Below are 26,231 nucleotides of genomic sequence, written 5' to 3' on the forward strand. Positions count from 1 at the left end.
TATATATATATATATATATATATATATATATATAATTATCACATTTGGAGCTAAAACGAGCCGAACATGATCGGACAAATGGTTGTTCGTGTTCGGCTCGCTTAATAAATGATTCAAATATAAACTATTTAATGAGCTAAACATAAGTTGTTCGCGAACAACAAGCTTTTTTGATAGCTCTACCCTCAGTCCTTGACAAAGTAGCCACCTTGCCAAGCCAACAGAATCTCGAGTCCTCGGCACCATGGGCTCAATGTTCATGCCATGGTTAGCCACATATCATCCCTCTTTCGGCCATTCTGTCAGCTCCTTTCAATAATATTGAATTATTTGTCATATCTTAATAAGTAGTTTTAAGAATTATTTCATGTCATTCTCTTTTCTAATATTTTGAAACTAAATTTTATGTATTTCTTTTCAAAGGAAACGTGTCCTTTCAACCTATGATCTTATTAATTTTTGGCTGATCTCATTTTTAATAGATATTATTTAAATTATTTTATGATTAAATCTTTAACTTATTGAATTAATGCTACCATTTTATTTTGTTCGCATTAAAATTTTATCATGGATAATTTCTTTTATTGGCTTATACATGTTTCATATAACAATGACAGTTTTAACTTTGAATTTAACAAAAATTACTTTTTATATTAATTTAAAATATTTTTATAGACATGCTTTCATTCTTTTGTTTGTTAAATTTATGTAGACATGAAAAAAATAAATATTAATGGTCATTTTATTATAACATTATTTTAAATTTTTAATATTAAATAAGCCGGCGAACTCATAGACTTGAGCTCGAGCTCGATAAAATTAGCCAAGTCGAAGGTGGCTCAAGCTTGACTTGATTCTTTTGCACCCTACTCGTGCATATTACGAGCATATGACCACTCCTGCCGGGCTTTCTATTTCGAAGTGATTTATACTTTAAACAATGATGTTAAAAATAAAAGTAATGATATTCAATCAGAAGGCTAATATGCAAAGCCACCTTAACTTACTAATTGAAACAAAAAATTTCAATCAAGACATCTTTAGTTCTAGAATTTGAATATGAAAGCAATAATGTATTTATTTAATTATTTCAATTAAACATAAAATTTTTACTTAATTAATTATTTATTTATTGGTAGGGAAATAATAGTGAAACAAATACAACAAAAGGATCTAAAAAGAATAGAAATCAATAATTAGAAATCATATCAACCAAAATAATATATGGAAGCCATATAATTCCTCTATAAAAGTGATGCATGTATCTCCCCCATCTTCAAAAATTTGAATATATATGAATCTCCCACAATCATATTGATGCACAGCCACTTCAACATCACATTAACTCATTTGCATTTACAACTTAATAATGTAATTATGAGTTTTTTCTCACACATACATCCCAACCAACATGGAAAATATTATTTTAACAAAAAACAACATTTCAAATTAAATATTTACAAAATAAGACGACTCGAACCAATAATTACTAAATAAAACGCCACCTCTAGCGAGACCAGGCCCGAGGAGGACCTCCATTATTCAGCTCATCAAGCAAAGCGTTGAAATCAAAAGGCTGACCTGTCTCTCCCAGTAGTTTCACAACACTAACCACATGGTCTCTTAAATAACCCATATTAACAGCCTTTTCAATCATCTCCCCGTAGGGGTGATTGCGCAAAATCTGCGGAGTAGGGGGCCTGTTCATGTTTGTCTGATAGTTCTGTGGATGAGATGCTCTGCTTCCATCAATGGCAAAGCCTGAAGTATAAGCTTGGATGTTCGGCTGAGGTGGATAGGGATTGGATCCGATAAAACTGCTCTTCACAAGCGGCGGCGGCGGCGGTGACGTGTGCCGCTGGATAATATGCTGAGGCGGTGGATGGGAAATGCCGCTGCCAGTGACTCCGTATCCGATTGGTTGCGGCATCGGGTATGGCGCGGGGGGCGGAATGCTGCTGCTTTGGAATGATTCAGTGATGGAAGATTGATTATAAGCGGTATATGTGGGATATGAGGGCAGAGTTTGTGGCCTTGGAACTTGGCTTTGAGAAGAGGATGGTTGAGGCAGCATTGGCTGAGGCCATTGCTGCTGGTACTGAGAGAACGGGGGTTGCTGCTGCGGCGGCGGTTGGTGAGAATGATTTTGGACTTGAGCTTTTTGTGGTGTGTAATGTAGCTCGGGTTGGAGATGCTGGATATGATGATCATTTGGTAGAGGAGGTTGGTGGTGAGTGTAGTATGTGGTTGCATGATTTTGAATGTATTGATCGGATGCGGGTGGAGGGTGCTGTAATGGTGGTTCTTTGAGCGGTGGGCTTTGATCAGGAACTTTGATGGGGTGTGGGGAGGAGGATTGGTTGGGAAGAGCGAGAGTTAACTGCAGGTTTGACATGTCATTGTTATCATTCTGAGGTTTAGTGTCGGATATTGCTGCGGTAACATCCTCAGTTTCCTTTTGGGAGAGATGAAGTTTGGTGAGCTCCTTGTGGGCATCGGCGAGGTCTTGCTTGTCTCTGATAACCTGAACAGATCTTTGAACCTGGAAAACAAAGAGGAGGATTCATCTCTGAGATAGCAGGTCTGTTTATAAGATGTATGGGTAAGGAGGATTGATTCATGGTTAATACTACCAAAGGAATTCACAATTATGGAAAACTTTCCTAGAGGGTTATAGACTTTTCCAATTTAGGAATTTGGATTTGAATAGAAGGGGTTAATAAATAAAAATATTATGAGGTTTTCTTTCTCATGATAGATGTGATTGCAATGCAAAACATATACTCCCGTATTATGCAAGGTGTTAAATTACTATTTTGAGGAAAAAAAAAGAATGTTTTGCAAGTAAAGCTATATTAACACCTAGGATCTTTAATGTAAATTTAATATGCAAATAATGTTTGATCACATGGAAGATATGTTATGCCTATTTTTTATCCATGAAGCACCGCCATCTCAAAAAGAATTTCATGTTTGTTTCAAATATAACACGCATCTGACACGTATTTCAGAAGCTAAAAAGTGTGATGTAATTTATTCTTCTAATAACATATATAGCCATGGACAGAACATGCAAAACCTATTTCTGGTTCAGGAAAATTTCTGTTTAGTTAGGACAATGGTTGAGTGCCCCAGTGCTGAGTTTCCTGAGTTCAATTATTAGTTCTGGAAAATTTGTGTGGTTATTTTGAAATTTATATATTATTTTTTAAGTTTTTGATATTGTGCAAAGATAATACACTGTTGAAAGCTGTCTAATGATTAATGCTGATATTATTGTGTGATTGGAGATTAAGTAGATATTATAAAATATCAAGCTACAGCAGTAATTAATCCAATACTATTTCTTCTTTTGTTGATCATTACGATTTTTATGTCATTCACATGACATCATACTTCATAATGTAATTTTTTTTATTTAAATTACTGGCATTTGGAGCTTTTACGATATTTCATATTTATAATTTATATGTAAAAAAATTGTCCTTTAAGTGTTGTTTTATCATACTTGTTATAGTTATAAGAAAATTTCAATGAAAAATTTGGTAGTCTGATGAAATCAGCCATAAAATAGAATCATAAAAATCACAATAATTAAGACATCAACGATATGATAAAGCTAGATATGTATCAAATATAAAAATTACAAATTATATTGTCAATTGAAAATTAAATAAAGGAAAGCAGAGAATATAAAAGAAAATTAATAAACCAAATAACAAGCTTATCACTCAAATTTTACACTTAATTTAGGACTAAAATCCCTGAAATATGATGAAAGCTTCACATCCACAAAAACGAAATTTTATTCAAGCAGTAAGTTTCTTTTTTTTTTTACATGTCTTATAAGATGCTTTATTTATGAACTCATACAATATAAAATAGATAGACAGATGAAATTTAGACATGGAAATCTAGCATGTGGAAAAAACTGCAAGCCCGATATATATTACAAGCCCAATAACAACAATAACAACAATAACAATAATAATAAGCTTTTATCCCACATAGCAATAGCTTCTTCATGAACATCCCAAATCTTAAGTTCTTAAACTTGATCATTAAAATAATTATATTTGTCTTCTAAATGCCTCCATCTAATTATATGAAAATATTTTGTTGTATTTTTTATCTTCCAAACCTTCATCTTAAAATTTAAAGTTAATAATTGAAGTCGAGTACTTAAATTTTCACCTGGAATGACCTTACAATCTTTACAATATCGACCATCTCTTTTTGTCATAAGAAAATAATTACATCAAATTTTATTAGATTAATTCTTATAAGTGATAATATGCTCATCTCTTTTCTTAAATAAAATATTTGCAATAATAAAATTATGAGCTAAAAAAAATTTAATATGGTTCTACATTCTTCGTTACTCTCTCCAAAATCGTACTAACCATGAAAATTTTTAAAATCTTTTACTACTACCAACATGTCCATTTAAATCACCTCCAATTAAAATTCTTTCTTTAAAAGGTATCACTTGTATTAATTCTTCTAATCCATTTCAAAATTTTAGTTTTTAACATATATCTAAACCTACTTGAGTAACATAAACACTTGTAACATTAAGAATATTAATATCAATAACAATCTTTAGGACTATAATTCTATCAATCAATTTTATTAATTTTTACAATATTATCTTTCAAACTCTCATATATAATTACACGTACATCATTTCTAGTAAGACTAATACCTGAATGTCAAAACTTAATACCTAAACAATCAATCTCCTTGGCATTTTTTCAATCCATTTAATTTCTTGAATGCATAAGATAGTTATCTTCCTATGAACCATGATATCTACTAATTTCATTCATTTACCTGTGATAGTACTATATCCTGAGATCTTATCATAATATTAATTTTATAGACTAACTTTTTTATCTGCATTCATCCATAATGCGGAAACACTCGCTTATTTCCTCCCACGAAAGCACTTGCTTTTTTAACACTACACACGAGTGTCAGTATAGTAGCTCTTGCACACTTTTCGTTGTATTCAAGTTATACAACACGTTGCTTCCAAGGGACGCTATAGCATTTACAAAATGATATACAATACAAGCCCGATGGAATGAATAGCTACAGCACACAGCTCCAAATTTGTCATAATCCTAAAATAAGAAGTTGCATAATAATATAATTCTAGCAAATTACTAGAGTCCTGGACAGTAATTCATAGATTGTTGAAGTCCTGAAAAAATATAAAATCTTAATAAGCATAATCATTAAATATTTGCAGCAATTCAAGATGACTTGAAAAAAAGCTAAAATGAATTGTTTACCGAATATTCATCTAACATACCTACTAATAATTGAAGTTCCTCCAAAATGAACACCAAACATCACATTGAAATCTATCTTTCTGTCTAACAATATATCTTTGATATCCATGATTAATAGTACACACTATCATATTATCAAGAATAATTATACGAGATAGATTAGTATTTATGTTTGAAAATAAACGAAAAAAAAGTAGAGTATGTGAAGTAAGGAAAGAATGGAAGAGAAAAATTCAAAGTATTGGTCGATGATTATGATATAAAGACAAATCTAATACGTAAAAAAAAACTTCCAAGAAATCCAATTCATCTGCATTGTCCAATCTTTCTAGTAGATAATTTCTAAGAAAATTAATTGATGAAATCTTTCAATCTTAAGAACGTTCATTATTATGTCATTTTCTTTGAACTCACTATATCTTTCTTCCAACATTTAGTAGATTGGTACTATTGCAGTTAATAGCAAGTTGCTCATGAAAATTTTCATACAAATCATGTACAAGACTAATAGATAATACAGTATAACATAATGTATATGATAATTCTAAAATAATTACATATTTCATAATGGATATACTTTAGCATTAAGAGAAAATGTAAGCTTAAATGCATATTTAATGTGATCCATAAAATCTTTCAGATAACTGACAAACCACAAAAATATGATGGGTTTATCATATAAGCAAAAAATCATTTTACAGAAACCTAATTCAAGTGGTTTAAATACTAACTGGTGAATAATGCACCCTGGCTTCAACCAAATAGAAAAATATTTGAATTTCATATTTTTGAAGAGTAAACTATAATAATAAAAACAAAATCAATGTCCTTTCAATATGCACATGCAATTATAGTTACAAAAGCTACATCATCAAGAATTAAATTCATATTGTTCGATTGATTCATCTATTTCAAAATGCATGATACGTTTCATATGTAAATGGCTAGGGATAAATTCAAATCATGATTAAAGTTTATCTTCATGCCATTTTAGGTTTAATTTTAGGGGGAAAAAATTAATAATTATTTAATTTTAGAGTCAAGGCTTTGAATCTTGCCCAGTTTTAGGTTTGGGATCATTTAAAAGCATCCATGAAGACTCATATTGTAACTTGTTGAGTGAGACAAGTAAATATAAAGTTCGTTAAAAATGTGTTAAAAAATAAAAAAATTGTACATGTAAAGTTAGTTTGACAGGAATTCCTACGTCAAGAAAAACAAGAACTGGTAAGAATTTTTCCGAGCAATGCTGGCGAAGACACATTTAAAAGCATGCAGCCCAGTATCAATGATTTCGTGCAATGAAAATCGACATGGAAGAAGAAAATATGGAGAATCAACCCAAGAGTCCAGTGTTGCAGAGCCAATTTCTAGCATTGCAGGACCAGTGCTGCAGTACAACGACCCTGACATAGTAATTTCAAGACAGTTTCCTAGGGGGCGCCATGGGGAGCAGAGGACAGTTCATGGAGTAGTTACACATTAGGAACAAGGGTTTCTTAAGCAGTAGGTCTGTGCCAAAAAGGGAAGAGGAGCGTGACAAGTGGGAGAAAACTGAGCAAAAGAAAGAAGAGAGAAAAGAGATTTGATCTTAAGGACTAAAATCTGATTTTATCAAACCTAAATGAAGTTTTCACATTTTTTTATTATATTTCATTGTTCTGGCAAACATGTGTGGGAACTAATTGTATATCTGTGAATTTATGGTTTATTTGAAGTTAAGTAAAGTGTTTTGAATTTTGTGAATAAAAGTTGAATTGTTGTTTTGTTTTATTTTATTTTTTATTTAAATGTGTTTTAACCAAGCATATTTTAAAACCTAGTGTGATTTTGTTAATTCCACGAAACTCAAGTAGAACAATTAAAGTGAAACAATTAGTTCTTCATGTGCACAGGAATATAGAACTTAAGGAATTGCAATCAGATGAGGAATATTTTTATTTGTCATCATTTGCGCTAGGTTAAGGTAGAAATGCTGTCAACGATTAAAAAAAAAAAAGATTAAGTTTCCAAATTATTAACGGAGATTAGGAGGCAATTTCGCCCTTGATTGACAGCTAGTGTTAAAAAACAATCAAACACATTCCTACATAAGGTACTAAGTAATCATAAATTCATATATCTTAATTATAGTGCAAAAAAAAAAAAAATGTGTAGTTTAGATTTGATTTTGACTTTTGAGGTTTAATATCATTGTTTGAATTGTTGGATAAATTAAAAATTAAAAAATTAGTATTTACCTTAATAAAAATACAAGATTAATCCTCATGGGAATGATACTCAATTCATCACTTTATGACTTGAAATGGTACTTATGCATGAGAATACTGTAAAAGTCGGTCATAAGTATATATATTTTCCAATATCTAATTCATCATTCAAAGAATATTCAAAATGTACAATTTTTCTTCGAGTTCAAATTTGACACCATGTGTGGCTCTAATAATGGTATGTTTTCTAAGATTTATACAAATTTTATAGCCTTTCAATGATGTATCCTTTAAAATTTTAAGCAAGGGAGCTATATAATCGTAATGGGAGGATTTTAATATTTCTTAAAATGCAAAGCTCCATGTAAACCCCGCATCTTAATTTTTTGATAAGCCCTTGTTTAATAAATCTAATTGATAATATAGTAATTTATAGGAATAAAGCAAAGGCCCAGAAATTTTGACGAAAAGTAATTGCAAAATAGAAATTCATTAATTGAAAATGAATAAATTAATTAATTTGTATAGATGTTATATAATAATTAAAAAAAAAACATACATACATTATGAGAAAGTAAACAATCTATTACAAAAAGTTGATTAACATAAAAGATAAATAGAAAATGCTTTCGAATGAATCTACTAAAGAAAATAACCATAAGAAATAATCATGGAAATCATAATAATTAAAACATCAAACATGCAAATGAAGCAAGAAAAAAAGAAAAGCAACAAATAAACCTGATAACAAGTCTTCGCTTCAACAAAGAGATTCTTGATTCAAGAATGCTTTGAGTCTCGTACTTGACCGAGAATTAAAATCCCAAGATAATGAAGAAAGCTTCACATCCACAAAACTATTTACCCAAGCCAAAATTATTTTACATGATGTGAACACCATTATTTTTCAACTCATAAAATAGATAAAATAGATAGGTAGAGAATTTCACATGTATAATCCAACTGTTAGAAAAATACAATTTATGTAGATTGCAAGGTTGGTAAAACAAGATGTTAAAATCTCAGATACACTCTGTAGTGAGGAAGATGTCAATTTTAGACCCAACATGCAAACCTAACTCAAGCCTAGCACAACAATTTGACATCAAGTTAGTCCATAAAAAAATTGGGCCGAGTTCAAGTGAGCTTAAAACTTGAAAAATAAAATCGAGGTTGTGTCGACTTGAAAATAATAACTTAATCGTTTTGAGTTTTTTTTTTTTCATAAAAAATACATTAACTTATTTTTTTTGTTATTTTTTAATTGTATTAAAATTTGAATATTTGAAAATCATATCGATTTCAGCCAATTTAACAAATGAGTCGAGCTCGGTCGCTTTCATGCCATTCTTAAATCCATTCCCGTTAACTTAAATGGCACCCTAGCCTGAGATAACAAACCAATCGTAAAATGCCAATCCAAGGTTGTTGGGATTAATTCACATCTAGTTATTCTAGGTAGAATAAGTTCAATATAATTGCTCGAGAAATACAGCAATGGGCTTCCTTTATGCTACTTATAAGCTATAACATCAAACAAAGTCTAGCAAGCTTCATAAAATTTTTTATATTTTGCATGTTAATTGAACTTGATAATTGGACAATGCTTATACTAACAGTTAGAATACTAAATTTCATAGATATTCCAACATCGTCTTCATCATCATCCCTGTAACAACTAATAGGTATCTTTAGAAAACTCCAATCCTCATTTATCCCTACTAAGTATTGCATAGTATTAAACCTATTTGGCAAAAAACATTTGAGGGAATGCATAGATGGCACTAAAAAATTCTCTTTTGCATATCCAATTCATATCGAATAATGTAAAATCTTAAAAAGTAGAGCAAATTTTTTACTACAATTAAAATCTTAATGATTGTTTTGCATATTGACTAACCTAAAATCTTCTAGCCCTCCTCTCCATTTGTTGATCCTCCCCACTAAGTTCAACAGCAACTGGGAGGAAGAAGTGCTGATGGTTGCCTAGCCTGAGAGGTTGCCGAGTTCTTGGTGGCTGTTTGGTTTATGAGTGCTAAATGGGCATGAAAGATGGTGTGTGACAGATGTGCTTGCGCGCTTGCACATGTGTTGTTGATGGTGTTGTTAGGAGTATGTTGGAGGCAGGATTCACAACACGCGGTGCTATTAAGTGTGTGATAGAGGGAGATGGGAAACACATGCCCTAGCGGAGACCGGGGAAGATGTGTTAGCTAGCTAGAAAAGCTTAGAAGAAGATGTGTTTGATGTGAGTGAAGGGCTGGGAGGAAAGAGACGAGCTAGTCCAAATCAGATTTACGGAGTATAGCAAAGAAGGGTGCTCTTCATCAGAAGATGGGACGTGGCAAAGGGGTCAAAAAGTGAAGGATTTATAGCGAGAGAGATGACAGTAGTATGGGAGATGAAGGAGAAGATAAAGTAGGAGAAATTAGCTGAGTTATCAACTACAGTGATATATTTATTCTGTTTTAAAAATTTAAGTGATAAATTGGTGAGCAATGAAGATTGGGTGTTAGATATATAAATACAGAGCTTTTTTGTATTATGCAAATTTCCCAAAAAAATTTACAAAAAAATTTTTCATTTTGAACTTGATTATCAATGATTTGTTCACTACTTATATCAATATAACATAGTTGATCTGATTTTTAAAATTATTTTTAAGTCTCTGACATTCTCTTATTCATAGTACTTTTAGAGCATTTGTTCACCTAACTTTACTCTTAGAAGTTAAATCTTCTTATATATCCCCATTATTTTGTATAATAGATCTAGGTTATTCAAACCTCTCACAATTGAATATTATATTAGTTTATCTTTTAGTTCTATTGATTAATAATAAGTGATATGAAACCACCTACAAGAGCCTTTCATATATGCAACTTGTTATACTAATATCTTCGTTCCACTAATCCTAGCATTTTATCTTCTCAAAATTTTCTTCATGGTTCTGAATGGCCTTTATTTTGGCAAAGACCTTGCTAATTAAATATATATCATACTCAAAAACATATACCAAAGTACCTCACTGTGAATATCCTTAACATAAATGATGCAAAAAGAAACAACCTTAATACTGATCGCTAGCATAAAGCTACTAAGATAGACAAAACCTTGGTCACTATGCGATTATCATACTAGCCAATCCTTCAGAATATATAGTTGTTAATAAATTTGACACTTTTTCTTGATGTGCATTAAGTGAAGCCTTATGGTACCAATCATAGTCCTTCCCTAGATCAATCAAAATTACATGAAGATTTGTCTCATTATATTTTCTCATTAATTGCATTAGCACAAAATTTATGCCTACAGTAGAACTTCTGGCATAATCCAAATTGATTCTTCAATATTAACATATTTTTTATAAGTCTATGTTGCATTACTCCCTCCCAAAACTTTTATATGACCCATAAATTTAATTCTCTTATTTACCAACATTCAGAAAATACTTTTATTTTAGATACTCGTAATCGGTAATAAAATGTTTCTTTTATATCATTCGGTATTCTCTTAATTTTTAAACTTAATTAAAAAATTTGGTTCGCAAAGCTACACCAACATCATCCAAATATTTATCTTATCTAAACATAAAGATTTATCTTCATGCATTTGCTATAGAGGTAACATACGGAATGAATATAACTCTGGTGGTGGACAAGATTAGAGAGAGTCGTCTTAGATGATTTGGTTTCATTAATAGTTGATCATCTGATGATCCAGTAGGAGAGTAGATATTTTAGCTTTGACTTATGTTAAGAAAGGCAGGAGACCAAAAAAGATTAGGGCATATTGTATAAAAAATGATCTTAATCTATTTAAATTAAATGAAAATATGATACTCAGTAGAACACAATAGAGAGAAAAAGGGGATGTAGCAGACCCCACTTAGTCGGATAAAGAGTTGTTGTTGTATTCGCTATAGAGGTAATTCCATGCCACTTTTTTTTATCAATCTTATATAGACCTTATTATTTTATTGATTATGCTCTTCTCAAAGTGTAATTTTTCATATTTCTTTAATATATTCATCTATAATTAAGATCTTATTGTCATAAAATTTAATGCTTCAATTTAATCAAAGTCTCAAAATATATTTGTTGAATCAAGTTTTATTTGTAGGATATTCCAAAGTATTAATAACCTATGGATAAGAGGCGGGAAAGAGAGAAAAGCTGAGAAAAATAAAAGAGAAAATTCATTATAAAATTTAACAAATCAATGCAACAGTATACATGATTAATTAGGCAAACTTGTATGAAAAAAGTCCCACCCCTAGCTCTCCCCAAGGTCCCATTTTTTATAGACAAATTTAGAGTCTCGAGTGCTATAAGAACAGCGATGAAATTAATTATACAAGTAGAAAATCCAAGAATAAATAACCAAGGCATGTAGCCTAAGTACAAACTCAGACTAGTAATCAATTATTGGGCTTGAGGAAATGGTTTATTTTTCTGGTAGTTGTCATCAAGTATCTCTTGAACTTGGGAAATTGTTTAAATTTAGTTGGCCCACAAGTCCTTCAGTGGTCTTGGCAAGTTCACCCTTAGCTTAAAGGATGCCCACTAGTCATCTAATGTGTTTTTCTTGATCTACTCAAGTAGATGCCTTGATTTCGCCTGTCGTAAATTACATTGGTGAGTTCTCTCCACTTCAGATCTGACTTGCAAATTTATCTCTAACCTGGCTTAGCGAGTTTGACCTTAACACAACTTGGAGAGCTTATTCCTAGCCTTGTCTAGTGAGCGTGTCTCCTTATTTTTCCTTTAGACAAGTTCGCCCTTAGGCTGTACAATTTTATCTCTTGCCTTAGAAATTTTATAAATTTCCTTCTCATCAGCCTGCCTTATAATATAAATCATGAGGTTATCTCTTATTTTGTTCATAAACTCTTCATTATACTTCTAGCTTTTTTATAATCATGATCTCATAACCTCTCTGTAAGACTTCTATTTTCTGACCAACACATAAAATTTATTTTTTTCAACTCATTACCCACTAGCATCTCTACTTGATTTCTATAAGGAATCCTCCAAATACAAAATAGCTTATAATTTATCTTAATGTCCCAAACTTCTCCCCAGTCCATTTAATTATTTCAAAATTGAAAATAAATGATATTGACTCATCTTATAAACATTAGGCCAAAAGAATGCTACATACTACATATAAGTCTACTATTCAATCATTCTCCACTTCAATATAAATTTATACCAATCACTCCAATTTACATCATCTCATATTAACTTTCACCAAGAAAAAGGTGGGAACCACAAAATATTATCAGTTTAATGAAAGCAATAATCAATTTACAATCTGCAGATTGTATGGCTCTAGACGCATTTAATTTACAAGGCCTAATCAGTATGACTTTACCCGAATACCACATTGGCCAGCATAGTTGCATCAACACCAAACCAGATTGAAAGGTTTATGAACTATGGTAGCCACAAATAATGCCTACTAGCTCAAGAAGCCCAAACCATCAAAAAGGATTTTGTAAACAACCATGTTCAACGTCGACTCAAACCAACCATGGACTAAGTGATATGAAGTTCATACTTCTCTATAAAGTAGGGGGGCCGGTGCCCATGCACTTGGCTCCATGGTGATTTTCGGCTCCATACAAGCAAGTCCTCCTATAGGCATTACACTAATAATACCACAATTTAACATCAGAATGAGCCAAGATCCAGTCCTGAGAGGGGTTTCACCCACATCATGATGTGCTATCACCCAAATAAAAGTACTCCCCTACCACCCTGAATCATAATGAAAAACATTTGAAAAGAAACACGAATTTTATGTAAAATTGATTTGAAACATTCCAAAAACATGAAACATGATCCCATTGCCAATGATGTCGAAATTAAGCCAACAACAAGCATGTGTGTGGCCACCCAAGAGGTTAAGTAAAATAAAATAGAGAAAAATCAATGACAATTTTACATAAAACTGACTACAAAAATTTCAATTGTATAAAACATCACTTCGTTGACAATAAGGTTAAGATTGTAGTCAAAGACAACAAGCGCACGCTTGCGCATTCAAGTAGTCACATGCCATGAAGCTGGTAGATAACATATGTAGAATTTACATGAAAATGAGGGTGAGAAGGACACCGTACATGGAAACAATATAAAACAGATCCCATGTTACATTATTAGATTCATATCTCAATATTATATATCTTAAATGTTGAAATCTGATTGCATCAAAATCAAACTCCTAACAATTGGTCAAACGTCTAGAGCCAATTTCAGTGGAATTTGGGCTTGATCCCTTGAATTTAAGCACAACTTCCTCAATCTTGGTTGGAATCATAAAAAATTTGAAGGGTTAATTCATGATTTGATTTCCTCCAATTTTCATGTTATCACTTTGACCAATCTCGAGTTGATAAGACAACTTTCAAATAATGTGAGAAGCCCGAAATTTGACTTTCAAATTTTTACCTTTTTCTCACTAATTTCTACTCAAAATCATTTGAAATTTAGGGCACATTCCTGCACGATTCTCTGTGACTTTGCAGTTCACTTTAGTCAATTCTAAGTCAATGAAAAATAATTTTTAAAAAATGTGAGAAACACAATCTAAATTTCAACGATGACTACTGCCCATTCACATTAATTGAAGCATAACTCCATTTCACATCAAAATAGTTTGAATAACCATAGAATTCAAACTCAGTCCCCTACGTACTTTAATTATTTAAGAAAAATTAAATCCAAATGTCAGGATTATTTCCAACCCATTCTAATAAATTTAGCCATAGCTCTCATATTTTAAGCCAATGAGACACAATTTTCAAGGAAAGTGAGAGACCCCTAAATCAACATTCAACACTTTTTCCAACCCACTTCTCACAAATTTAGGTAGAACTTTCTCATTTATTGTCAGAATCATATGAGATGCTAAATCAATATTCCACAACTTTTATGTTCACCAATTTGGCTAGTTCCAACTCAAATAAAATTCATATTTCATTACATAACCAAAGGAAATTTTGAACCACCAAAAAAGAGTACTAACTATATGCATTTTTCTTGATTAAGTATGCATATCATTTTGCCTTCTTTTGCTCTATGAAAAACTCTAAAACGCTCATATATTCATTTCTTGATATGGTGAGTATCCAATGCCCAAATTTAAGTTTTTCTGTATCACCCATATATGCCTTTCTTTTCTTGGAGGGGACACTTTGGTGATGACAATGATTCGTAAATCATTTATACATTCCTTGGTGTAGTAGGAAAGCCTGAAATGTTTCTAACAACTGCTTAGTGAGAGTGATGTTGTTAGAATGAAAAAAAAAATGCGGCTAGAAGTACAGTAATGTGATAAAAATGTAAACATAGATGAGGAAAAGTGCTAAAATTCGTATAAAAATTCTTAAAAAAAAGTAAAACAGAAGAATAAATTGCATTTTACACAAGCAGCATGATATGCTAAAGAGAATAAAGAAGGAAAAAAAAAAAAACCTTGCTTCCTTTATAACCTTGCTTCCTTTATATGCACTATATATGCACTACAAATTTTACATTGGGCACAAAAATGACAGGCAATGTATGCAATCTCCTTCTATAAATGCAGATCTCTTTCTTGTAGGGCCTGCTTAATTATGGAGATGCTAAAATACTAATGGGATAGCAATATTTTAACTAGCCTCCAATTTTTTGCTACATCACATGCATGCACTCAAGCTAACTAGAAATCAAGAAATGCTCCTAATATTTTGAAAAAAATCTTGAACATAAAAAAATAATGTTAAGAAAATAGAAAAATAAAAAAATAAAATAAAAAAAAACTATGAAAAATAAAAGCAAATTCCACCAAAATTTAAGAAAATAAAATATTTTAAGCATTCTAAAGATTTCCTGTAACTGAATACTTGGAATGTAATTTTAGTAGTAGTAGATCTAGTGTTGTAGTTGTAACAATGGATTTATTAAATCATTAAAAGAAATGAACATTTTACATCTCGGGTTTATTGTTTAAATTGACGTGATATAGATGAGAATGTTATTAGTAGAATTCAAGTTGGATGGTTGAAGTGGACGAATGCATTGGGCCTATTGTGTGATAGAAAAGTACCGCTTGGACTTAAAGGAAAATTATATAAGATGATGGTGAGACTTGCAATACTTTAAGGCATGAAATGCTGACCTATAAAAGAGAAGCATAAAAATTTAAGTGTTGCTGAGATGAAAATGGTTAGGTGGATGAGTGGCTTTACACTTAGAGCCAAAATGCAAAACAAGTATATTCGTAAAAGGGCTGATGTGGCTCTAGTGGCAGACCAGATTAGAGAGAGTTGTCTTAGGTGGCTTGGTCCTATTAAACGTCGATCATCTGGTGATCCGGTTAGAAGAGTAGATGCTTTAGATTTGACTTATGCTAAGAAAGGTACAGGTATGCCAAAAAAATTTAGGCATGTTGTATAGAAAATGATCTTAATTTATTATAATTAAATGAAAATATGACACTCAATAGAATACAATGGAGAAAAATGATTCATGTAACCAACCTCACTTAGTGGGGCAAAGGCTTGTTGATGTTGTATTCTAGAGATTTTTTGTAGCTTTTCAACCTATATGACTGTCATTTCCTCCCACAAAAAAATATTAACCGTTTGAAAAATAAATAGAATTATAAACATGGAAAATATTGAGAAAAATACATAATTTTTCTTGGCCCAATCCTCCGCATGCGAGAAATATATTTTACAAGGATAGAATCTCGACTAGGGGCGTAAACAAGTCGAGCAAGGCTCGAGGCAAGCCTAACTCAAGCTCGAGTAGTCCTTCGAAATGCAAGCTCGAGCTCGAATGCTACTCTCGGGCTCGACTTGCAATGACGACAATAGGTTTGCAAGCTTGAGCCGAAAAATTAAATTATCATGGAAGCTAACTAGAGAAGACATCGATGGCTGGAGAAGAATGAATATCATGGCAACTTGTTAGAGAAGAAATCAACGTAACCATCGATCGACTAGTCAAGCCAGCTCGCGAGCCAATGAGCTAAAGCCTAAACAAGATTGATCTCGAGCTCGTTCAATAAATGAGCTTGGATTTAGCTCGAGAGCATTGATCAATAAGCTCGACTAGTGAACTTGTCAAAGAATCAAGCTAGAGCCAACTCGGCTCATTTACAACCTTAATCCCGACTGCCGTATAAATGAAGGAAAAAACCGTTAAAATAATTCTTTTATCCCTAATTTCAACTGAAATTTTCATTGAGGACCCAACATCAATAATTTAGTACCAAACTTTGCGAAAATATTTGGCAATGCATTTGGATAAAGCCTTCAAAGTATTTTGAGATGAAAATTAATCCAACAATCAAATCCTTGGAGCCATCTTGCTTATAAGGCACGACAATATATTTCAATCATTTGGCCTTTCTCAATATTTCAAGATGTGACTCACTCTCTTAGGCCCATTCTAATACAAGCAATTGGGTTGACATAACACATAGCCCAATAATTGTAACAGAGAAGCAAGATTGAACAAACCATAACTATTTAGGACCATGATCACTCCTAATGATCAAGAGTTATCAAATAAGAAAAGTTTATGCGTCAGCTTTGGGAGGGTCTGAAGCACAAAGTTCATCATTATCATGTGTAGTTAGTTTGTCGGTAAGCTTACCTAATTAAGACTGTAAAGCTAAATATTCATGGTTAATCATGACTGTAGGGACTATTGTCAAATGCCTTAATTTAATCTAGGGCCTAAAAGACAGGCACTTTGAAGCCTTTCACCAGTGTTGACAGTGGTTATTATAAATTATAACTAAAAAAGACCGTATCATAAAAATGCCCTCAAATTCCATGGAAAATAGATTTTGGGTTGTTGTTATTATGATGTCATGATAAAAGTAAAATCATAAATGAAGACAACTCCATCTAAACACAACCCTCCATTAAAAGAAGCACTAGTAAATAAGCAACAAAAATCAAAGGCATAAAAAAAAAAAAGCTAAACCAAGCACTACTAAAAATGTTCATAAATGAGACAACTTTCTAAATAAAAACTGATAATAAAGAAATTAATGAAGTAGTTCCAAAGTTAAGATTATTAGATAATAATGATAAAATTTTACTTGCATAAATCAATTTCTCAATGAATATATCTGAACAGTTACTTGTCAAGTATACCAGGTCACATTACATATGCTACAAAATTCAAAATGCCAAACAATACAATGAACTGAAACTCCTTGAGCATCATGACAATAACAAAAAAATGGTATAAATGTTTGCTTCACCACTCAGCTAAAAGTAGCCCCCAATATCGAACATAATTTATCCAATAAGATGTGAATTTTTTTACATGTAATTTCAAAAGGAATTAAAGGTAATCATATGAACGCTTACCAAGAGATATAAATTGAAATTAACAATAATAATGTAACTACAATGACCAAAAAGGATGAATAAATCAATACGGGAGCAGGCAAGGATATAGTGATTTATAAGTAGATAGAACAACATTCCCCTTACTATTAAACCTTAGCCTCAAGCAGACGGATGCACCGTGGTTAAGTAAATCAAAAGAAGTTGCCAAGTTTTCGATCAGCAAAAAAAACAAATATATCTAAAAGCATATCACTAACAAAGAGAAAGCAATGAGAGCATGCTTTATAAGGTAAGAACTTAAGAAACATTTGCATCATAACTATCTGATTATGAAAAACTTATATCCAATAACAGTGTGCAGTCTACCAATTTGAAGAGATCAACAAAACAACTGTAAATATGATAATATGAAGAATAAGCATGGACTTACTTCAAGAACATGCTTCTCAAGTGACTTGAGCTTCATATCTGCTTCACTTTGACCATGAATCATGTCAGTTCGAAATTCACCCACTGATCGCTCAAGCTTGTAACAAAATAACTCCAACTGAGTCAACCTTCCAATGATTTCCTCAAGATTCCTCATAAGGTTGTCAGCATGTTTTTTCATGCAAATTTCAACAGCAGATATTACATCATCTCTTGGAAAATCCTCTGAATGTCCATAGACAGTAGCAAATGGCCTCCCAACTCTGTTCTCATGAAGCTCCTGCATAATTTAGAACAAATCAGCCATCAATAAAACCAAATATTTGTATAAAGGAGTTCAGGTTGGCTAATAAAAAAAATGATGGGAGGTATCTCAGCGAATTAAGGCCACATAACGGAACCACACCACTTGTAAGTCAACACATTCTTCGGATTCTTTTTTTCTTTTTTGGTTTTCCTTTTTATACCAAACCATTTATATATTAAAATAATTTGACAAAGCGAAACTATTTCTAGCCAAAAAAAAAAAGGAAAATTTACATACATAGCATCCAATTCTTATGCATTTACTTATCTCACGCGAAAATTTTGATTTTTACATGGTAAGCACCCTAACATATGTATGATAAGGTAGATTAAAAATCAAAGTAACAGCTTGAAGTTGTAAGACCAAATTTTAAGGAATCCTCCGAGTTTTGGGTGATCCACTAAAGCTCATACAATCAAACAGAATAATCAGCACAAAATTTTCAAGATAAGTACTTTTAAACCATAAGGAACAAAACACAACGGCTGTAAGGAAGAAAAAGCAATAAAAAGACACGGTTCTCTCTCAAGGCAGACTGACGCTTAACGCATAAACAAAAAAAATAAAAAAAAACAATTAAGAATAAATTATGTTGCGCTGCAAATAACCAAGGAGCGGCTAAGCCAATCACCGTTCCAAATATGCAAACTCCTTTGTTTTCTTCTACAAAAATCTTAACAAAACACTACATCGTATCATATCCAAAACCAAATGAACAACAACAAGTCAGACAAAAATCACTCGATCGAAAAAAAAAAAAGTAATGGTTACCTTCGCCGTGGACTCCGATCGCTTTGCGTTCGCCGACTGATCCTTATGCGAGGTGTAGTCGTCATATGAAAACAAGAGTTCATCGGAGCCGAACTCAAAGGATCTAGACTCCGATGACATCGGGCGCCTCGAAGAACCGCCGGAAGCCATCGACAACCCGAAAAACCAGAGTTCAGAAATGTAAATAGGAGAAGGCTTTGAAACCTCAGTAGAAGAAAGAGTTACGAAGCAGCACTGTTCCTTCTGCCATGCCTCGTTCCGAAGTTCTGATGGAAGAAGACGAGCAAAAATGATCAGGTGGAGAAGTCACGGTCCATCGACAGGCGACCTAAATGCAATCTGTGGCAGCAGTAACTTAAAGCACTAGTTAACTTATCCGGTGACGTAGGGTTTGTTTGTTACAGCTACAATTTATTGAATAATTTGCTCTATTACAAATTTTTATTTTTTTCAAAAAAGTCAGACTGCTACTGTCAGAATGTTGTCAATTTTTGACGTTTTGAAAACGCATAAGCTGCCAAAACACAGTTTACCCAAACAGGCCAATACGTTTTCAAAACGCCGCTGCACCAAATAAGATGTCCCAAAAGGACCCGTAGTGTTGGGGAACCGTATATATTTATGATATATATTTATGATATATATAAAAGTAATTTTCAACTTAACATTTATATTATATAAATAAATGTTAATTTGAAAATTACTTTTATTTCCTATCATTTTTAAATTTATAATAGTTCTTAAAAAATTCTTCAATATCCCAATGTGGGATAAAACAAAGAGGGTGATCAAATAAAGAGGAGATCATCCCACCAGAGATAATTTTTTACTGTATTTATATGAATACCACCCAATTCTTATGTATTTATATATCTATCATCTATTTTTTTTTTTAGATATGAGGGGAAATATTGGCATGCATAGCACCCAATTTTTATGTATTTATATAGCGGAAATCTAAATATTATGTTTATATTTATATCTAATATATCATTAATTTAACTTTTATAATTTTATTATTTATTTATTTATTTTTTTCAAGCCAGCAATCAAACCACTTCTTAAATCTAGCTAAAAAATTTGTTTGTGCTTGGCTCACTTATTTAACGAATAAATTCGCGAACAACAAATTTTTTTTGACAGACCTACACATGATATTTGATATTAATCGAACATTAATTTTTAAAAGAACAAAGAAGATTTTGAGTCATGATTCAGTTGAACATTTGAGTCAATCTGAGATGAGGATGGCTCAATCAAACTCAATTTCCATAAATACTAATCTGTCCAACGAGTGAAAAAGTAGTATTACAATTTGTCATAAGCAAATCCTAATATTTTAAATTTATTGATATTAAACATTAAAAAAAGCATAAATGATCTTAAAATAATGTGTATAACTTTTAAAACACTTCAAAATAAAATTATGTGAGCTCATAAGTTTTTTTATTGCCGTTTCAATTACTACATCAATAAATTTTACTCTAAAATAAGTATCATTTGCTTAAAAAAACATTTACAAACGACATTGAGTCTGCTTGAGTCAGCTATAGCTTATTGATAAACTTATTAAAAATAATCTGCTGATAAGCGAGGTTCGATGACTATTATAAATTTTTATTTTTTTCAAAAAGTCAGATCGTTTCCAATAAGCTGTCACCGCACCTAGATAGATGTGATGTGAAAACAGTGTTTTCTGAGTTTTGAAAAAGTATAAGCTGCCAACCGAAATAGATAAAGATGAAAAAAGTCCCCAACAGGGAAAATATTTGCGTACATAAGACGTACCTGCGCTGCTTAAGTGAGGGGTTATTCAGGGGGTACAAGAGAGTTATATCTGGGTTATACCTCTATGTAACCTTCGTATAACTCCCTTATAACCTCGATATAAATTATTTATAATTATGAAACTACAAAAAATCGAAATCTATTTATATGTTACAGTTAATTTACAAAGAGGTCCCGCATAACCCCTCTGCCCCTGTAACTGTGTAACGGGCCCATAATCGACCAACTATCGCAAACCCCCTTGCTCATTGCACCCGGAAGGGCTTTAGAAGTCTACGGCAATGACAGTGTGCTCGTCGGGATCCGGACCTTCTAGTTCTACCGGGAAGGCGTGGATCGTGCACAGCCTTCTCATCGGAGCGGCGGTCGCTGCAGCGGTTGTCGCTCATGGAGTCTTTTTCCGTCGGCTAATACGGCGGGGCGGTTACCGTAGCCGAGTAGTCGGAATCATTCCGGCTAGGTTCGCTTCATCGAGATTCCAGGGCAAGCCCCTTGTTCACATCCTTGGAAAGCCGATGATCCAGGTTTGAATTTGCTGCTCCACACTCTTCGCCTTTTTGAATTACTGTGAAACGTTAGTGTTGATTAGTTAATGTTAGGTGTCTTCGAGTGGAGAAAGGCATTTGATCTTACTGCTTCCTTAGATGTAATTGAAATTAATGACGGTAGGTCTGTTCCGAACCCTAAAACTGTGATTTTGGAGGAAATGCTGATTTCTTCTAGTTGATAGATGTTGATAAGGGGCAGGGTATAGGAATATATTCTGTCATACGAATAGGAAGGTGAAATAACCAGTGCCTGCAACAGAGGGCTCGTAAGCACCAATTAACTAGGAGAGGGGAAAGCCTTGTAGCTATAGCAACAAAACAGCTTTGTGGGAGGAGAAAGTATTCCGTCCGGATGACCAATCACTGGCTGCTATATCGTCATACACATCATCGGCGGGCGACGCGGCCGCCCCTTGGTTTGTTGTCCCGACGGAATATTTTTTTCTGGTGGGAGAGAGTAACATTTTGTTGTTTGAAATGCTGCGTGCATGTGGTACAGTACTATTAATATCAGTTGGGATTGGAAAAATAAGATATAGGGTGCGTTTCAGGTGGCGGTGCGATGCCACACCGTATTTTTTCCTGTTTGGCCAAATTGAGTTTTGCCTGCATTTTCAAAAGTTGCAATTGAAAGCTGTGTTTTCCTACCAAACTTGACTACGCACAGCGATTGCTAGAAAGCTGTGGTCTGAACTTAAAAAAAAAAATTTTTTTTATAATAGCTACCACAATTTTTTAATCGTAGTTTCACAGTTGTTTCTTCAAAGAGCTGTAGTTGCCCCAAACAGACCCATAAATTGTCAGTTCCAAGTAGCATGCTTTGCCTGGTATTTTGCATAATCAGTTGAGCTCACCATACATTTCTGTCACAGAGGACATGGGAGAGGGCAAAAATGGCTTCTACTTTGGACCATGTTGGTAAGTTCAAGTTTATTTTCCTGATTGAGTTAATTTTTTATTCATTTTCAGCTAATTTCTATTCTTTAAGTAGATCCAAACACTTGTTTTATTGGTAATTGCCCAATCTAACAATTTAATGGAACTTTTCCTAAGATCTTATGGCTACCACAATATTTTAAGTCACAAATATTTCAAGTAAAAATATTAATATATTTACTAGATGGGTTTGATTATTTGTTGCTTTGAATGTAGTTATTAAAATAATGGATTTGATTACACATTATTAAGACTTTGAGTAATTCAATTCATTATTTTAGTAATCAAATTCAAAGAAACAATAATTAAATTCATTATTTTAGTGACCATGCCAAAAACAATGGTTACCGAATTTGTTGTTAGGACTAAAATTTTCTTTTTTGTCATTGGAATAAAACAAAGTTTTTTGTCAATAGTACATATAACAACTCATCCAAAATTTTCAAGTTGAGAAAGTTTAAGGTCTAATGTTAAACTATCTATCAAGAGCATGAAATGTCTTCATAAACATCATATATGGTTGCCTAATGCTTGAGGTGCTATAACTGTAGGCCATCAATTGAGCAAAATGAGGCTTATCACTTAGTTTTTTTATTATTATTGCGATGCCATTTTGCCTTGTATCATGCTATACTTAGCTATACTATGCTAGTTCTGTGAATAAAGTGGTTAACCATTTGGCAATATTAATGTCTAAAATGTGTTAAGAGTTGTAGTTGTTTAGTAAAAAAATTACCATGGCATTGATTTATGTAATTGAATGATTAAAATATATATTATTATAAATTTTATATTGTTATTGATGTGGGAGCATCATTATCACGTCCGTCGTATCGTGGAATCCAGCAAAACACGGGATCGTGGGAGCCTCAACTTTACAAATATATTTTTTATTTTTTTCCTTTATTTCGTGCTAGTTTTCTTCTTTTACTACCTTTCTTTTTAGTTTTACTTATTTATCTAGTTTCTAATTAATAATTTATATTATGGAACCTTTATATATGTGTATTGGGCTACTTGGATTTCAATTTGCTGATTTTATGAATTGTGAGACATTTTTCTAATTTTATGCTCTTTGGAGTGTTGTAGCCTAATTTTTATTATATGTGGTGTATCTACAACTTGCCCAAGAATAGGTGGCAAAACCCCCTTGCCGTCTGCACTTTGTTGATTCGCCCTTTGCTCGCTATTTTAAGCAAGCAACCATCAAAGTCATCGCCATCTACTATTTACATTAGGAATCTTCCCCCTTTTCACTTTCAATTTATTGTCCCATCGCTGGTCATGCCGATTATCAGTTGCCATCCATTCTTTTATTCACATAATCAATCCTACAACTTCTGCAATGTCTTTTGATGCTTTTACACTTTCTAGGAGCCCTAGAATGGTGTCATATAATATCAAAACCCGACAAATCCTAAAAGTTTAGAGACTTGTTCTTCCTACACCTAAACTATGAATCCTTACAACCTAAACTAATACTCAATTTTTTTTCTTTCCACATTATCAACCTAGCCCTAATCTTGACCCTAAATCTTGTCTTTCTTTTCTATCAAAATTTTCATTGGAAGAACGAGACTTCATGTTGCTAAGGAGAAAACTACAACGAGGTGTTCGAAAGCTCACTACAGAGGACATGCAGCGGAAAATCCTCAAATTATAATAGAAAATTGCCTCCTTTGAGAGGAAACAATATGGTAAGATCACCTATAGCTACAAAGTTGACTCGCCTGCTCAAGTGGATGAAGTGAATTCTTTCAATTAGGTAATTTTTCATTGAAGAACCCATTACAAGGAGAATCCAAGATTTTGGAGTGAAGATTGATTTGTCACATTTTGATGATCACATAGATTTAGATGAATTTATAGAGTGGCTCCAAGCAATGGATGAGTCTTTAAATTCAAGGATATTTCAACTGATAGAAGTGTAAGGCTAGCTATCATCAAGTTAAAGAAGAGTGCTTCTTTGCGGCAGAAATCTTTGATATGCTTATGCTAGTGAGAGAAAAGACAAAATCACAACCTGATCTAAGATGGAAAAAGGTGATGCTGCGTAAGTGTCTCCCAACAAATTACATATGAGAATTGTTTTTGATGTTTCACCAATTACGACAACAAAATCTCTCAGTTGAAGAGTACATAACAGAGTTTTTGAAGCTCATGTTGAAGTGTAAGCTAGTGGAGCACGAGGAGAGAACTATAGCTCGATAAATGAGGGATTGAGACCGTCTTTTAGCAATGTGATGTAGTTATAGTCATATTGGACATTGCATGATGTTGAGACTTGAGCTCTGAAGGAGGAGCGACAACAACGCAGTTTCAAGTTCACACCATCCTTCAAACACAGTTTAATCCTAGGATTATGCTGCAGGAGTTCGCAGTGGAGCATCCCAACCTACCCTGCTAGAGGAAAAATCAATTCATAGAAGAGACAAAGTGGAAATCTCTAGTACTCCTAAATCCATCTTAGCCATGAATTGCTTTAAGTGTCATGATTTTGGGAACATTGCAACTGATTGCCTAAACAGAAGGGTGACATCTTTCCTTGAGCATGGTGTATTGGTGGAAGCAAAGAGTGAGGACCCATCGAAGGAGAATAGAGTGAAGTACCAATTACCCTTAAATGAGAAACAGATGCTACGGGTCCTTCAAACTGAGCCTATAAGAGAGCAACAATGACTCCAAATATTTTTCGTACCCGTTGTATCGTGCAGGGGAAGATATGCAATCTCATTATAGATTGAGATAGTTTTGAAAATGTAGCATTTACATGGTGGATAAATTGAGTCTTACTAAGAAACATTCCTGGATATATTCTCTGACCTGGTTGAAAAAAAATGAGAGTAAGATTAGTGTTGACATGAGGTGCCTCGTGGAGTTTTCTATTCGAGATAAGCTTCAAAGAAAGTGTGGTGTGACGCGATACTTATGGATGCATGTCATATTCTATTAGTTCTTTTGTGACAGTATGATCGTTGCACATATCATGATGGCTACAAGAACACTAATTCTTTCACCAAAGATGAGAATAACATTATACTCTTGCATTGGAAGGAGTCTAAGGTGTTTATGGATGTGGTCACAAGAACTATTGTCTTGTATATCTTGAGAGAAACACCAAAAGGACTAGCATTGATTTGCCCAAGAAGTCGATGCATTTAAGAGACCGATACCAAATAGGGTGGCCCCCATAGAGAGCGACTCAACATCTCTTCATCTCATATAGAGCTATTTCTAGAAGGCCTTATGGATTAAAATGGACACTAAATTTCAATTCAGTTCAATGACACATTCATGAACAGATTGTCAGATAGGAGCGGTGAATCGCCACTGTGGACATTTTTACATATGTTTTTTGAGAAATAACATCAGGTTGTAGGAGCTAGGTGTTTTCAGTGATGGATGAAAAGCCTCTTTTGTCTAGGGAGAATGATACATGACTGTCGTTACCACCTCCGACGGTATCACGAAATCTCACGGAACGTGGGATCACAATAATACCACGATTGCAGGCGTCTCAGCTTTACCTGGATATTTTTTTTTACTTTTTTTTCTTTTCTTACTTTGTTCTCAACAAGTTTCCTT

At 32.9% G+C, this 26,231-nt stretch overlaps 2 protein-coding genes across 3 annotated transcripts in view; one reads left to right on the forward strand and one right to left on the reverse strand.

Moving 5' to 3' along the window:
- Nucleotides 1-1,329: 1,329 nt before the first annotated feature.
- LOC110031515 (TGF-beta-activated kinase 1 and MAP3K7-binding protein 3-like) lies at nucleotides 1,330-19,704 on the reverse strand. Its single transcript, XM_020734757.1, has 3 exons — nucleotides 19,375-19,704; nucleotides 18,298-18,576; nucleotides 1,330-2,542 (listed from the first exon to the last, which is right to left on the reverse strand). The coding sequence occupies exons 1-3, from the start codon at nucleotides 19,522-19,524 to the stop codon at nucleotides 1,508-1,510; spliced, it is 1,464 nt and encodes a 487-aa protein (XP_020590416.1). The 5' UTR covers nucleotides 19,525-19,704; the 3' UTR covers nucleotides 1,330-1,507.
- Nucleotides 19,705-21,356: 1,652 nt separating this feature from the next.
- The window catches only part of LOC110031516 (3-deoxy-manno-octulosonate cytidylyltransferase, mitochondrial), an 81,387-nt gene continuing 76,512 nt past the window's right edge, over nucleotides 21,357-26,231 (forward strand). For both annotated transcript variants that reach the window (XM_020734758.1, XM_020734760.1), the window contains exons 1-2: nucleotides 21,357-21,686; nucleotides 22,583-22,628. In XM_020734758.1, coding sequence (XP_020590417.1) covers nucleotides 21,444-21,686; nucleotides 22,583-22,628 — 289 coding nt within the window. In that variant the 5' untranslated portion in view covers nucleotides 21,357-21,443. The remainder of the gene's footprint in view (nucleotides 21,687-22,582; nucleotides 22,629-26,231) is intronic.

This window comes from Phalaenopsis equestris, unplaced genomic scaffold (assembly GCF_001263595.1).
Source record: "Phalaenopsis equestris unplaced genomic scaffold, ASM126359v1 Scaffold000836, whole genome shotgun sequence".
NCBI lineage: Eukaryota > Viridiplantae > Streptophyta > Magnoliopsida > Asparagales > Orchidaceae > Phalaenopsis > Phalaenopsis equestris.

Coding starts and splice junctions, on each gene's coding strand:
- LOC110031515 (XM_020734757.1), bottom strand. CDS start 19,524: ATGGCTTCCGGCGGTTCTTCGAGGCGCCCGATGTCATCGGAGTCTAGA. Junction 18,577..19,374: donor GATCGGAGTCCACGGCGAAG/GTAACCATTACT, acceptor TAAATTATGCAG/GAGCTTCATGAGAACAGAGT. Junction 2,543..18,297: donor TTGAGAAGCATGTTCTTGAA/GTAAGTCCATGC, acceptor TTTGTTTTCCAG/GTTCAAAGATCTGTTCAGGT.